General features: G+C 39.0%; 1 protein-coding gene and 1 non-coding gene across 2 annotated transcripts; both read right to left on the reverse strand.

Annotated features, from left to right (window-relative positions):
• Nucleotides 1-1499: 1499 nt before the first annotated feature.
• Nucleotides 1500-5889, reverse strand: LOC148580382 (uncharacterized). Its single transcript, XM_088492095.1, has 4 exons — nucleotides 5292-5889; nucleotides 4610-5190; nucleotides 2515-3307; nucleotides 1500-1507 (listed from the first exon to the last, which is right to left on the reverse strand). Exons 1-4 carry the CDS (start codon nucleotides 5887-5889, stop codon nucleotides 1500-1502), a joined length of 1980 nt encoding a protein of 659 aa, XP_088348221.1.
• Nucleotides 5890-13689: 7800 nt separating this feature from the next.
• LOC148580383 (small nucleolar RNA R71) lies at nucleotides 13690-13797 on the reverse strand. Its single transcript, XR_015895521.1, has one exon. It is a non-coding gene; the product is annotated as a small nucleolar RNA R71 (small nucleolar RNA).
• Nucleotides 13798-15726: the final 1929 nt, after the last annotated feature.

Below are 15726 nucleotides of genomic sequence, written 5' to 3' on the forward strand. Positions count from 1 at the left end.
GGTACTTGTTTCTTCCATTTCTTGAGGCTCTTCCTCTTGTCTTGCTTCTTTCCTTTTCTTTTTTCTTGCTAAAGGTTGTCTCTCCAATTGGGTTGTGGTGACAAATTCCAATCTCTCCTTGATGAGAGGCTTTCCAATAGATACCACGTCAGTTTCTTCAAATTCTTTGAGAGGTACTCTAGCTTCTTCACATAAGCGCAGAATGGTACTAGGATATCCTATCCAGCTGTCCTGTTTGACCTTCTGAGCTATGTCAATGATGTTCTTGGCTATAATTTCTCCAACATTGATCTCCCCTCCTTTCATTATGCAGTGGATCATTATTGCTCTATTCACTGTTACTTCGGAATTATTTGAAGTAGAGATCAATGATCTCCTCACTATGTCATGCCATTCTTTTGCTTGAGGTATGAGATCACCTCTTCTGAGTTTGAGTGGTTGTCCTTGTGAATCTAACACCCAATCCGTGCCTACTTTGCACAGGTCACCTAACACATCTACATACCTTGGATCATTTTCAACTCTTTTCTTATAGCTAGCTTGTTTGAACCGTTTTAGTTTGACCTTTAGCACCCTGTTGATGGCATTTGGACTAAAGTCAACAGTCACCCCTCTTACATAGCTCATGTATGGCTCTTCATCATCAAATTCTCTTATCACATTGGTGTAAAACTCATGGATGAGAAGCATGCTCACTTCTTGAGGTTGGTTACAGAGAAGCTCCCATCCCCTCTTCCTAATTATTTTTTGTATCTCAGAGTATTCCTCCTTTCTTAGCTTGAAAGGTAACTCCGGGACAACGTCTACATCCAACTAAAGATGCGCTCATTGTGTTTGGATTTGAATCTTCTTCGATCAAAGGTGTTTTGTTCTTCACCTTCTACGGGTTGCTTGTCCTTCCTAGCTCTTGATGATGAGGCTATTGAAATTGAATTGCACAAGGGTCAAATCTTCCAACACCAAACTTAGAAGAATGCTTGTCTTCAAGCATAAAGAAAATATTTATGAAGGGGGTGTGGATGGATATGGTGACAAGATAAGGAATACAAGCTTGAAAGTGATTGTGAGAGGGGGTGAAGAAGAGGTTGGTTTGGGTGGGTTGGGGAAATTGTGCATTCTAAATTTCGTTAAGCAAAACATAGGATCAAGGCTAAAGTCTGCAAAGCAAGGAAGATTTAAAAGTTGAGTGTGATTTCGGCTGAGGTGAGTTGATGAAATGGGGTGATGGAGAATGGTATATAAATGAGGGTAAAGTGAGGTTTGATGATTGTGGTTGGAGTGGTTAAAGTGATATTTATGATGGGGGAATGGTTTTGAAGGTTCGGTCAAGGCATGGGGAAAATGAATCTTCTTTGCCTAATGCATGCTAAGGTGTTTTCCTCAATGCACACAATCCAAGGTATATATGGATGTACAAAATCCAAGGTGCATGTGACTCCTCCTTTCTTTTGTGTGTGTCCGTGATCCCTCCTTCAAAATTCTCCCATCACTTCTTTCTTTCACTTCCCTGCAACAAGAATACAAAGGTGTTAGAATTTCTTGTATTTGGACGTATACTTTTTTTTTTCACTAAAAGAAATAAATATACTGTTGCTCCATGGTCTAGCATTTTCGTGTATGTATGGACACCAAACTTAGTTTGTGACTAAGTGTTGTAAAAAGAAAATTTTGCAATTATTTCAAGATTGGCCACACCAAACTTAGTTCCTTGCATACACTATATGCTAGTTCACTCTTTATTATTACTAAAGCATGAAAATAAAAGACTCCTATGCATGGGTTGCCTCCCATGAAGTGCTTGTTTATCGTCCTTAGCTTGACATTGCAGCTCTTTTGCTCATGTTAGTAAGTGTACATTTTCTTCCTTGCTCCAGGGACCACCAAGATAAAGTTTCACCCTATGCCCATTAGCTGTGAAAGTCTGTTTTGAAGCTTCATCAAGTAATTCCATATAGCCATGAGGGGATACTTTGGTGATGGTGTATGGACCAGTCCATCTAGACCTGAGCTTTCCAGGGAAAATCTTCAGTCTTGAGTTGAATAGCAACACTTTTTAGCCTGGTTCGAATGTTCTTTGGGAGATCCTCTTGTCATGCCACCTTTTTGCTCTTTCTTTGTATATTCTGGCATTTTCATATGCCTCCAATCTGAATTCTTCTAATTCATTGAGTTGTAGTAACCTCTTTTCTCCTGCTGCTTGAGCATCTAAATTCAAAAGTTTGGTGGCCCAAAAGGCCTTGTGTTCAAGCTCCACAGGGAGATGGCATGCTTTCCCATACACCAGCTGAAATGGAGATTTTCCTATGGGCGTTTTGAATGCTGTTCTGTATGCCCAAAGTGCATCATCCAGCTTCCTAACCCAATCCTTTCTTGTTGCTCCCACAGTTTTCTCCAGGATCCTCTTTAGCTCTCTGTTAGCAAGTTCAGCTTGCCCATTTGTCTGTGGGTGATAAGGTGTGGCCACTTTATGAGTAACTCCATATTTGTGGAGTAGAGAATTTAATTGCTTGTTACAGAAGTGGCTTCCTCCATCACTTATAAGTCCCTTGGGTACTCCAAATCTTGTGAAGATGTTTCTCTTTAGGAATTGCAACACCACGTTGGTATCACATGTGGTGGTGACTATTGCTTCTACCCATTTTGAAACATACTCCACTGCCACCAAAATGTATTTGAATGTGTAGGATGGAGGAAAGGGTCCCATGAAGTCTATTCCCCACAAATCAAAGAGCTCCACTTCCAAAATAAACTTCTGAGTCATCTCATTTTTCCTTGTCAAACCTCCTGTTCTTTGACATTCATTGTGATGGCTCACAAAGTCTCTAGCATCCTTGAAGATGGAAGGCCAGTAGAAGCCACTTTGAAGCACTTTTGCAGCAGTTCTTTCAGCTCCAAAATGGCCACCATAGCTTGAGTTGTGACAATGCCATAGTATGTCCTTCATCTCAACCTCCGGTACACACCTTCTTATCATTCCATCTGGGCATCTTTTGAATAGAAATGGTTCATCCCAGAAGAAGAACCTTGCCTCATGTAACAACTTCTTGACTTGTTGTTTTGTGTATTCTTGTGGGATGATCCTTCCTGCCTTGTAGTTGGCCATGTCTGCGAACCAAGGGATATGTTGAATTTGCAAGAGATGCTCATCTGGAAATTCTTCATTTATTGATTGCAGATTATCTTGACATGCATCTTGTGGCACCCTTGATAGATGGTCAGCAACTTGATTACTACCTTTCCTATCCTTTATCTCAATGTCAAACTCTTGTAGGAGCAGTACCCATCTGATTAGCCTTGGTTTGGCATCCTGTTTTGACATAAGATACTTAAGAGCAGCATGGTCAGTATATACTAAAACTTTAGATCCAATCAAATATTGTCTAAACTTATCGAAAGCATATACCACAACTAGCAACTCTTTCTCTGTTGTAGTGTAATTTCTTTGAGTTTTATTCAACACTTTACTTGCATAGTAGATAACATGAAGCTTCTTTTCCTTCCTCTGCCCCAATACAGCACCAATTGCAAGGTCACTTGCATCACACATGTGTTCAAAAGGCAATCCCTAACTTGGGGGTGTGATGATTGGTGTTGTGGTGAGCTTAGCTTTTAGAGTTTCAAAGGCATGTTTACATTCATCATCAAAGAGGAAACGGTTGTTTACCACCAGCAAATTGCTTAGTGGCTTTGCTATTTTGGAAAAATCTTTGATGAATCTTCTATAGAATCCAGCATGCCCTAAGAAGCTTCTAACAGCTTTCACACTAGTTGGTAAAAGAAGTTTTTCTATAATTTCTACTTTTGCCTTGTCAACCTCTATACCCTCTCTTGAAATTTTGTGACTAAGAACAATGCCTTCGGGTACCATGAAATGGCATTTCTCCCAGTTTAAAACCAAATTGGTTTCTTGGCATCTCTTCAAGACTAAGGTAAGATGATGCAAGCAAGTATTGAAAGAATCACCAAAGACAGAGAAATCATCCATAAAGACTTGAATAAATTTTTTTACCATGTCTGAGAAAATTGATAGCATGCATCTCTGAAAGGTAGCTGGGGCATTACACAGTCCGAATGGCATTCTCCTGTAAGCAAAGACTCCAAAAGGGCAGGTAAAGGAGGTCTTCTCTTGATCCATGGGGTCAACTACGATTTGGTTATATCCAGAGTATCCGTCAAGGAAACAGTAATAGGCATGGCCAGCCAGCCTTTCCAGCATCTGGTCAATGAAAGGAAGGGGAAAATGGTCCTTTTGTGTGGCATCATTCAGCCTCCTATAGTCAATGCACATCCTCCATCCAGTCACTGTTCTTGTTGGAATAAGCTCATTCTTCTCATTGACAATGACAGTCATCCCACCTTTCTTGGGTACTACTTGAACTGGGCTAACCCATGGACTGTCAGAGATGGGGTAAATAATCCCAGCTTTACATAGCTTCAGTACTTCTTTTTGGACCACCTCTTTCATTATGGGATTCAATCTTCTCTGAGGTTGTACTACTGGTTTAGAATTTTCCTCCAAGAGTATTTTGTGCATGCATATGGCAGGGCTTATGCCTTTCAAGTCATCAATGGTCCATCCCAATGCTTCTTTGTGAGCTCTCAAAACTACAAGTAGCTTTTCTTCTTCCTCAGCACTCAATGTAGAATTGATGATCACTGGGAAGCTGTCCTTTTCACTAAGAAATGCATATTTAAGATGAGAGGGTAGTGGTTTCAACTCTTGTTGTGGTGCCTCTTCTTTCTTAGCTTCACTTGGTTCCTCTGGAGTTTCCAATTTGTTCTCTTCTTGTTCTTGGATGTCCTGGACTTCCTCCTGTTTCACTTGATGGTTTAGTTCAAGTACTTCTTCAACCAAAGAATCCACTACATCAATTCTCATGCAACTCTCTGTCTCAACGGGGTGTTGCACTACTTTAAAGACATTTATGGTCATTTGCTCATCACGTACTCTGAAAATCATCTCTCCCTTTTCCACATCAATGATTGTTCTAGCTGTAGCTAAAAAGGGTCTTCCAAGGATAACTGAGTTGCTCCCCTCTTCGTCCATATCTAGGACCACAAAATCAGCTGGGAATATGAAGTTCCCCACTTTCACCAAGAGGTTCTCAACTACACCATTTGGTATTTTGATAGATCTGTCGCAAGTTGGAGTGACATCCTTATGGGTTTCAACTCTTCTATCATCATTTTCTTCATCATGGTAAGGGGCATTAAGTTAATGCTTGCTCCTAGGTCACAGAGTGATTTGTCAATGGCTATACTCCCAATTGTGCATGGTATGAGGAAGCTGCCTGGATCTATGAGTTTTGGTGGTAGTCCCCTTTGAATAATGGCACTACACTCTTGAGTGAGAATCACTGTTTCTTTCTCTTGCCAACTTCTCTTCTTGGTGATTAATTCTTTAAGAAACTTTGCATATAGTGGCATTTGTTCCAAGGCCTCCGCCAATGGGATGTTGATTTCAAGTTTCTTAAAGATTTCCAAGAACCTTGGGAATTGTTGATCTTTCGTCACTTTGTGTATCCTGGTTGGATATGGAAGCTTGGGTACATAGGCTTTCACTCCTTCATTTTTGTTCTCCTGTTGTCGGTTCACACTTTCCTTGTTATTGGGGTGTTTGTCTGGAGTGGGTGTCTTGCTTTGTGGCTTTTCATCTTCTTTGCCTTCTTGAGGTGTTGCTATCTTGTCTTCATCTTGCTTGCTTGATGTGCCTTGCTCTTTGATTTTTGTTGCTTCCTTGTTAGGACTTTCTCCAATTACTTTGCCACTTCTCAACTGAAGAGCTTTGCATTCTTCTCTTGGGTTGGGAACTGTGTGACTTGGGAGGATATTGGTTGGCCGTTCAGCTTGTTTAGCCAGTTGTCCCACTTGCCGTTCAAGGCTCTTCATGGTAGCTTCATTTCTTTCTTGCACTTTGATCAAGCTTTGAGTGGACTGAGCAATTGCTTGTAGGGCTACCTCAAGACTTGAAAGTCTACTTTCATGATGGTCAATTGGTGGTATGATGGGGTGGAATGTGGTTGCTGGAAGTTGTTTGTAGGGGTTGTGTGGTAATTTTGGGGGTTAGATGTTAGTGCGGAAATGCTATTTTGATTAGTTTGTGGATTGTGGTGAGGTGGTTGATATGTGTTTTGTGGTTTCTTGTATTGGTTAGTGTTGTTGGATGAGTGGTTTTGGTTGTGTGTGTTGCGGGAATGGTTGGAGTTGTTCTTCTGCCACTGGTTTTGATTATCACCACATCTCAGGTTGGGGTGGTTCCTCCAGGATGAGTTGTATGTGCCACCATGAAAGTCATTTTGAAATGAACTTGAGGTGTTTTACATGTATTGAACTTGTTCTTGTTGTTGCTCAACATTGCCTGCTTCATTTTGACCCCATTCAATTGAAGCCTGATTTGTTGTACTCACTGAAGCTAGTTGGAGGCCATCTATTCTCTTAGCCATCATTTCCATTTGTTGCTGGATTTGTTGGTGCATCAACTTGTTCTGTGCCAAGATAGTATCCACTCCTTCTAGTTCCAACACACCCTTCTTTTGAACGGGTTGGCGTTGCCTCTGATGAGCAAAGAAGTATTGGTTATTTGTCACCATGTCTATGAGATTCTGAGCTTCTTCGGCTGTATTCATCAATTGTAGTGAGCCTCCTGCAGAGTAATCCAAAGATTCTTGAGATTTTTCAGTCAACTCTTCATAGAAATTTTGAAGTTTATCCCATTCACTGAACATCTCAGGTGGACATTTTCTAATCAAGGTTTTGTATCTTTCCCATGCTTCATACAATATTTCCCCATCCATTTGAGTGAACGTTTGCACCTATGTTTTCAACCTGATGATCCTCTGAGGTGGATAGAACTTGGATAGGAATTTATTCACCAGATCATCCCAAGTGTTGATACTTTCTTTGGGAAATGTCTCTAGCCATTGAAATGCCTTATCCCTCAAAGAAAATGGGAATAATAGCAGCTTGTAAACATCTGGATGCACACCATTTGTCTTGACAGTTTCAAAAATTCTTAGGAAGACAGATAGGTGTTGATTTGGGTCCTCAAGGGGGCCTCCTCCATAGGAGCAATTGTTCTGCACAAGGGTGATGAGTTGAGGCTTTAATTCAAAATTGTTTGCATGAACATTGGGGGCGAGTATACTGCTCCCACAGTGTCTTGGATTTGGGAGAGTGTAAGAAGCCAGAACTCTCCTTTGAGGTGGGTTGTTATTGTTGGCAACTCCCTCTGGATTGTTAGTGTTGGTAGCTCCCTCAGCATGGTTATGTGAATTTCCCTCCATGACTTGGTCTTCTCCTTCTGAATCCTCCTCACCAATTATGTTTTTTCCTCTTTCAGCTCTTCTTAATCTTCTGAGGGTTCTTTCGTCTTGTTCACAAAAAGTGGGTATTGTTCTCCTTGTACCTGACATGCAACCAAAGCATAAGAATCACACAACACCAGAAAGGAATAACACTTCAATCCATGGCTGAAGTGAAATGTTAGTTGGCTTAAGCAAAAATTTAAACAGTTAGTGTGTTAGTTAAATGTTAAAGAACAAAAATAAAAAGTGCTAGATCTAGATCTTCACTTCACTTAATCATTGTCAATCTAATTCAATCCCCGGCAACGGCGCCAAAAACTTGATACGTAAAAAATTAATTTCACGTAATTACCGGCAAGTATACCGGGTCGTATCAAGTAATAAAACTCACTAAGAGTGAGGTCGATCCCACGGAGATTGGTAGATTAAGCAACTTTAGTTAAATGGTAGATTTAGTCAAGCAAACATGGTTTTGATTTCATGAGATTTGTGATTTTTGAACATAATTGCAAAAATTTAAATGGCATGAAATTTAAAGAACTAGAAGAGGGAAAGAAGATGAAAGTAAATAACTGAAACTTAAAATGCAAGAAACATAAATGACATTAAAGATAAATTGCAAGAAAGTAAAGATTGCAGAATTTTAAAGAGCATAAGAGTAAATAGCAAGAAATACAGAAACAGAATGTAAATGACAAGAATAATGAATTGCAAGAATGTAGAAGGGAATTGGGTAATGGGTATTCAAACAACTAAAGAGCAAAAGAAATGAAAATTGATGATGGAGAAGATCATTAGGGATCAGAGATGCAAATTCTCATGAATTGATGTTGATCAATCCCTTCTCAATCATGGGTATAGATCCATGGCAAATTGTGGGTAATTGAGTCCCAATCTCTTGGTAACTCAACTTCTCTCAACACAACCAATTGCTACTCTCGTGATCTAATTGTTCATGAGAAGAGATGAAGTTCAATTTCTAAACCAAAAGCCACACAACTTCCAGAATCTCAACTAAGGAAGGTTACATCTCACATACCAACCAAAGTGTGTTGATCAAGGAAATCATGAAAGGATGAACTCTAAACTGAATTATGTGACTCCTTTCTCAAATTCACCACATAATTTATATAGATTAATCCCTCTCTCGATGGTGATTGAATCTTTGAAGAACAAGAGTTTCCTCTTGGATTAACCACTTGAATTAAGAAGGAGAAGAAGAATTATCAATTCATTCAAACAAGCAGAGCTCTTCCCCCTAATGAAAGTAGGGTTTAGTGAATCATAGCTCCAATTTCAACAACAATTGCAATAGATGAAAATTAAACTAGGTTTAGAGAAGAATGAAGGAGAAGAAGAAGAAATTCTTAAAACTGTAATTCAAAGTTGCAAGAAAAACAAAATAGAAAACCGGTGAGAAAAAGCAGAGAATAGAAATTGCTAGTGTAATAGAAAAATGTCTAAGTGTCAAAAGTCTAACAACAAGTTCAAAAGCAAAAGTCCTCTAAAGTATCAAACTCTTCTCTATTTATACTACTCCTAAAACTCCTTCAGAGATCTTTAATTTGGGCTAGTAATGTGGGCTTTCTCTTTGTTGAATTCCTGGTTCAATTGAAGAAGTGTTGTTAAACAGGGGAGAAGGAGCTCATTCATAATGTTGCTGGCCCATTGAGGGGCGTTACTGGCAAACACGCCAGTGTTGTAGCACGTTGGCAACGTGCTTGTGATTTTCCTGAGCTGGTGGCTTGGTGCTGGGCGTTGTTAGCCCAAGTTGTTGCTAACAACTTGGTTTTCTTCTTCTTGACTCTACTTTCATGCTTAATGTTGCCCAGAATTTGAGTATCAATCCTCTGCTTCAATATAGACTATCATATATCATTGGAAATCTCAGAATGTCTTCTTTCTAATGCACTTGGAATCATCTTAATTGGATTTTTCTATCTCAAGTTATGCTTCCTCAAAGAAGGTAAGGTCAGGCTGCCAAGTTTATTGAAGTTGTTGCTGAACACGCCCCTCTCTTCCCAAGTTGGCAACGTGCCAAGCCCCCTAAGGCTGAAACATGGGGCTGGCGTTGTCCTCAAACACGCCCCCTTGTTGGCACGTTGGCAACGTGCTTGTTGCTTCCCTCCAGGGCTGCTTTCTAGCCTTCAACTTTGCTTGTCACGTTGCCTTGGAACACGCCTATAGAGCTTGGCATTGGCAACATGCTCGAGTGAGGGAGGGTTGCTCTCCAAGCTTGTTTGCTACGTTGCCTTGGATAACGCCCATGCACTTCAGCGTTGGCAACGCTGGCTTCCTTTCCTAGACAGCCTCCTTGGTTGGCGTTGCCACAAAACACTGCAACTCTTCTTGGAGTTGGCAACGTGCAGGATCACTTCCCAGGGTTGCTTTGCTTGATTGTATGGTGCGTTGCCAATGAACACGCCTATGTATCCTGGCGTTGGCAACGTGCTCGAGCCTTCCTCAAGGCTCCATGCTTGCTGCTTGGCGTTGTCATTGAACATGCCTATGTTTCCCAATTTTGGCAAAGTGCTTAAGTTGGAGAGGCATCATCCAAGCTGCCTTGAGTTGTTACCAAACACGCCAATGGAGCTTGGCGTTGGCAACGTGCTCGATGGGTGGAGATCCAAGGCTTGCTGCGTTGCCTTGGAACACGTCTCTTGTTCTTGGCGTTGGCAACGTGCATGAGTCTTCATCCTTCTTGCCAAATTTTGCTTCTTGGCGTTGTTGCCAAGCACTCAAGTAGTAGTGCAAGTTGGCAACGTGCAACCCTTCCCGGAATAACTTTCCAGGGCTGCTGGCGTTATCACCAAACACGCTAGTAGTAACCCAAGTTGGCAATGTGCAAGTCCTCTGCTTCCTTGCCAAGCTTGATGTATTCTCAAGGCTTCTTGCTCCAATTCTCAATCCATTGCCTTCTTGCTTCACCTATCATAAACCAAAGAAACTTCCTCAAAGTCTTGCCATCTTATGCAAAAATTTCAAGGGAATCATTCACATCAACTTGTTTATAAACTCCTTGAATATTTGCATGAATTTGACCAACAGTTTTACCTAGTTCTTGGTGTTTTAATGCAAGGAGGTAAAACTCATAAAATTGCTAGTTTATTTCAAAGATAATGAATGAAACTAAGCTAAAACTAACTAAACTGACTAGCTAATATAGCAAATATGCGAATGCATCACTCTTCCTCATGAATTAATGCAAAGTACTATTGTTTTTCTATTCAACTCAAGCCTATTTCTTCTCTAAGATATACACTCGTTCTTCAACCTGAAGAATGTGATGATCCATGACACTCATCATCATTCTCACCTATGAACGCGTGCCTGGCAACCACTTCCGTTCTACTTGAAATAGCTTGAGTGCGCATCTCTTAGCCTCCTGGTTCATGACACATGGTTGCCTTGCCTAACAACCGAGCCTTCCATTCCATGAGATCCGAGTCTTCGTGGTATAGGCTAGAATTATTGGCGGCCATTCTTGAGATCCGGAGAGTCTAAACCTTGTCTATGGTATTCCGAGTAGGATCTGGGAAGGGATGGCTGTGACGAGCTTCAAACTCGCGAGTGCTGGGCGTAGTGACAGACGCAAAAGGATTACTGAATCCTATTCCAGTATGATCGAGAATCGACAGATGATTAGTCGTGCGGTGACAGTGCATTTTGGACCATTTTCACTAAGAGGACGGGATGTAGCCATTGACAACGGTGATGCCCAACATAAGCTTGCCATGGAAAGGAGTATGAATGATTGGATGAAAGCAGTAGGAAAGCAGAGGTTCAGAAGGAACAAAGGCATCTCTATATGCTTATCTAAAATTCTCACCAATGAATTGCATAAGTATCTCTATCCTAATTTATATTTTAATTATATTTTAATTATCAATTCACCATAACCATTTCAATCCGCCTGACTGAGATTTACAAGGTGACCATAGCTTGCTTCAAGCCGACAACCTCCGTGGGATCGACCCTTAATCACGTAAGGTTTATTACTTGGACGACCCAGTGCACTTGCTGGTTAGTTGTACGAAGTTGTGACAAAGAGTTAAGATTATGAACGTCATATAAGGTTTTTGACGCCGTTACCAAGGAATGAACGATCACGATTTCGTGCACCAAGTTTTTGGCGCCGTTGCCGGGGATTGTTCGAGTTTGGACAACTGACGGTTCATCTTGTTGCTCAGATTAGGTAATTTTATTTTAATTTTAAGTTTTTGTTTTTATTCTTTTTATTATCAAAAAATTTTCAAAAAAAATTTTTTAAAATTAAATTATTCTATGTTCTTCAGAATTTTTAAGAATGAATTCTAGAGTTTCATGATGATCTGTTGAAGTCTGGCTAGCTGTAAAGCCATGTCTAATCCTTTGGACCGAGGTTTCAACTATCATTAGAGAAGAGCTTCTTTGTCTTTCTCAGCAATTTAGCTTTTGTATGTAATGATCTGCTAAAGCTTGGCTGGCCATTGGCCATGTCTAGTGTTTTGGACTGTAGCTTTTACTGAAAGCTTTGCTGGCTAGTAAGCCATATCTAATTCCTGGACCGGAGCTTTAGACTAATATTGCATGATTCCTGTAATTCTCAGCAAATTTTGAAATCCTTATTTTCTTTTTCAAAATTAATTTTCGAAAAATACCAAAAAATTTACCATAAAAACCAAAAAAAAAATTGATGTTTCTTGTTTGAATCTTGTGTCAATTTTTAAGTTTGGTGTCAATTGCATGCTTTTATAATTTTCTTTAATTTTCGAAAATTCATCATATGTTCTTCATGATCTTCAAGTTGTTCTTGATGATCTCCTTTGTTTGATCTTTGCATTTTTATGTTTTGTGTCTTTTCTTGTTTTTCATATGCATTTTCAATTTATTAGTGTCTAAACATTGAAAATTTCTAAGTTTGGTGTCTTGCATGTATTTCTTTTCTTAAAAGTTTTCAAAAATAAGTTCTTGGTGTTCATCTTGATCTTCAAAGTGTTCTTGGTGTTCATCTTGACATTCAAAGTGTTCTTGCATGCATCATGTGTTTTGATTCATAATTTTTATGTTTTGAGTCTTTTTGTTGTTTTTCTCTTTCTTAATTAAAAACTCAAAAATAAAAAAATTATCTTTCCCTTATTTCGCTCATAAATTTTCGAAAATTTGAGTTGACTTTTTTAAAACTTTTTAAAATTTAGTTGTTTCTTATGAGTCAAATCAAATTTTCAATTTAAAAATTCTATCTTTTTCAAATCTTTTTCAAAAATCAAATCTTTTTCATTTTTTCTTTCATATTTTCAAAATTGATTAAAAAATTTTAAGTTTGTTACTTGCCTAGTAAGAAAGGTTCAATCTTTAAATTTTAAAATCATATCTTTTTGTTTCTTGTTACTCAAGTAATCAACTTTAATTTTCAAAATCAAATCTTTTTAAATTTCTTTTTCAAAATAAATTTCAATCACATCTATTTCAAAATCAATTTCAAAATCTTTTCTAACCTCTTATCTTTTCAAAATTGATTTTCAAATCTTTTTCAATTAATCCTATCTTTTTATTTGATTCTTATCTTTTTCAAAACTACCTAACTAATTTTCTCTCTCTAATTTTCGAAAATTACTAACCCCTTTTTCAAAATTTGTTTTAATTAACTAAATATTTTAATTTTTAATTTTAATTTACTCCTTCTCTTAATTTTTGAATTTTAACTTTAATTTTAAATTAAAAACAAAAATATTTTTATTTTATTTTAATTAATTTTTGAATTTTTCTCTTCTCCTTCTTCTATTCTCCTCTTCTTCTACTCACATAAAGGAATCTCTATACTGTGACATAGAGGATTCCATATTTTCTATTCTCTTATTTTTCACATGAGCAGGAGCAAGGATAAGAACATTCTTGTTGAAGCTGATCCTGAACCTGAAAGGACTCTTAAGAGGAAACTAAAAGAAGCTAAAGCACAAAACTCCGGAGAGGACCTAACTGAAATTTTCGAAAAAGAAGTAGAGATGGCCGAAACCAATAACAATGGTAGAGGTGCAAGGAAGATGCTTGGTGACTTCACTGCACCAAATTCTAACTTACATAGAAGAAGCATCTCAATCCCTGCCATTGGAGCAAACAACTTTGAGCTAAAGCCTCAATTAGTTTCTCTAATGCAACAGAATTGCAAGTTTCATGGACTTCCATCAGAAGATCCTTTTCAGTTTTTAACCGAATTCTTGCAGATCTGTGATACTGTTAAGACCAGTGGGGTTGATCCCGAGGTCTACAGGCTTATGCTTTTCCCATTTGCTGTAAGAGACAGAGCTAGAATATGGTTGGACTCTCAACCTAAAGATAGCCTGAACTCTTAGGATAAACTGGTCACAGATTTCTTAGCCAAGTTTTTTCCTCCTCAAAAGTTAGCAAGCTTAGAGTGGATGTTCAATCCTTCAAACAGAAAGAAGGTGAATCCCTCTATGAAGCTTGGGAGAGATACAAGCAACTGACCAAAAAGTGTCCTTCTGACATGCTTTCAGAATGGACCATCCTAGATATATTCTATGATGGTTTGTCTGAATTATCAAAGATGTCATTGGACCATTCTGCAAGTGGATCTATTCACCTAAAGAAAATGCCTGCAGAAGCTCAGGAACTCATTGACGTGGTTACAAATAACCAGTTCATGTACACTTCTGAAAGGAATCCTGTGAGTAATGGAACGCCTCAGAGAAAGGGAGTTCTTGAAATTGATACTCTGAATGCCATATTGGCTCAGAATAAAATATTGACTCAGCAAGTCAATATTATTTCTCAGAGTCTGAATGGATTGCAAGCTGGATCCAACAGTACTAAAGAGGCATCTTCTGAAGAAGAAGCTTATGATCCTGAGAACCCTGCAATAGTAGAGGTAAATTACATGGGTGAACCCTATGGAAACACCTATAATCCCTCATGGAGAAATCATCCAAATTTCTCATGGAAGGATCAACAAAAGCCTCAACAAGGCTTTAATAATGGTGGAAGAAACAGGTTTAGCAATAGCAAGCCTTTTCTTTCATCCTCTCAGCAACAGACAGAGAACTCTGAGCAGAATCCATCTAGGTTAGCAAATATAGTCTCTGATATATCTAAGGCCACTCTAAGTTTCATGAATGAAACAAGGTCCTCCATTAGAAATTTGGAAGAACAAGTGGGCCAGCTGAGTAAAAGGGTCACTGAAACTCCTTCTAGTACTCTCCCAAGCAATACAGAAGAGAATCCAAAAAGAGAGTGCAAGGCCATAACCTTAATTGGTGTGGCCGAACCCAGAGAGGGGGAGGGAAGAACATAAATCCTAGTGAGGAAGACCTCTTGGGACGTTCACTGACCAATAAGGAGTTTCCCTTTGAGGAACCAAAGGAATCTGAGGCTCATACAGAGACCATAGAGATTCCATTCAACTTGCTTCTACCCTTCATGAGCTTTGATGAGTATTCTTTCTCTGAAGAGGATGAAGACATTACTGAAGAGCAAGTTGCTAAGTATCTTGGTGCAATCAAGAAGCTGAATGCCAAATTATTTGGTAATGAGACTTGGGAAGATGAACCTCCCTTGCTTACCAATGAATTGAATGCATTGGATAGACAGAAATTACCTCAAAAGAAACAGGATCCTAGTAAATTCTTAATACGCTGTACCATAGGCACGATGACCTTTGAGAAGGCTCTGTGTGACCTGGGGTCAGGCATTAACCTTATGCCACTCTCTGTAATGGAGAAACTTGGGATCTTTGAGGTGCAAGCTGCCAGAATCTCATTAGAGATGGCAGACAACTCGAGAAAACAGGCTTATGGACTAGTAGAGGACGTGTTAGTAAAGGTTGAATGCCTATACATCCCTACTAATTTCATAATCCTAGACACTGGGAAGGATGAGGATGAATCCATCATCCTTGGAAGACCCTTCCTAGCCACAGCAAAAGCTGTTATTGATATGGACAGAGGAGAGTTGGTCCTTCAACTGAATGAGGACAACCTTGTGTTTAAAACTCAAGGATCTCCTTCTGTAACATTGGAGAGGAAGCATGAAAAGCTTCTCTCACTGCAGAGTCTGTAATGGCCTAGCCTTTAGCCTCAAAGAAACGACATTTTTTCGGGATCAAACGGAATTTTTATGGGATATTTAGGAATTTTAGTACATATAAGCACCTCCACTGCACAGGTGCTATGTCATCAAGCTGCTGAGTTAGTAGCTTGACTGCACCAGACACCTTTCCTAATCTAAGCAGGCACGTCGCGAAAAGTTGCAGTTTTGGACCACTTCGGGTCCAAATTTCAAAATTTTGATTTCTGTGGTTAGTCTCTATGTGACGAGCCGGTCTCGTTTTTTGAGAGAAAAATTATATTAATATAATATTCATATATTATTATTTTATTTGGAATATTATATTATTATTTTCTCTAATGTGGTTAATGTTGATCTA

Source organism: Arachis ipaensis, chromosome B10 (genome assembly GCF_059453495.1).
Source record: "Arachis ipaensis isolate K30076 ecotype BB chromosome B10, ASM5945349v1, whole genome shotgun sequence".
Lineage (NCBI taxonomy): Eukaryota > Viridiplantae > Streptophyta > Magnoliopsida > Fabales > Fabaceae > Arachis > Arachis ipaensis.

What these genes read in the sequence shown, in the direction of transcription:
- LOC148580382 (XM_088492095.1), bottom strand. Translation starts at nt 5,889, where the DNA reads ATGAAGAGCCTTGAACGGCAAGTGGGACAACTGGCTAAACAAGCTGAA. An exon ending in ACCAAAACTCATAGATCCAG is followed by an intron (nt 5,191 to 5,291) that starts GCAGCTTCCTCA and finishes ACCATGATGAAG; the next exon opens with AAAATGATGATAGAAGAGTT. An exon ending in AGGAAGAAGAAAAGCTACTT is followed by an intron (nt 3,308 to 4,609) that starts GTAGTTTTGAGA and finishes ATGTCAAAACAG; the next exon opens with GATGCCAAACCAAGGCTAAT.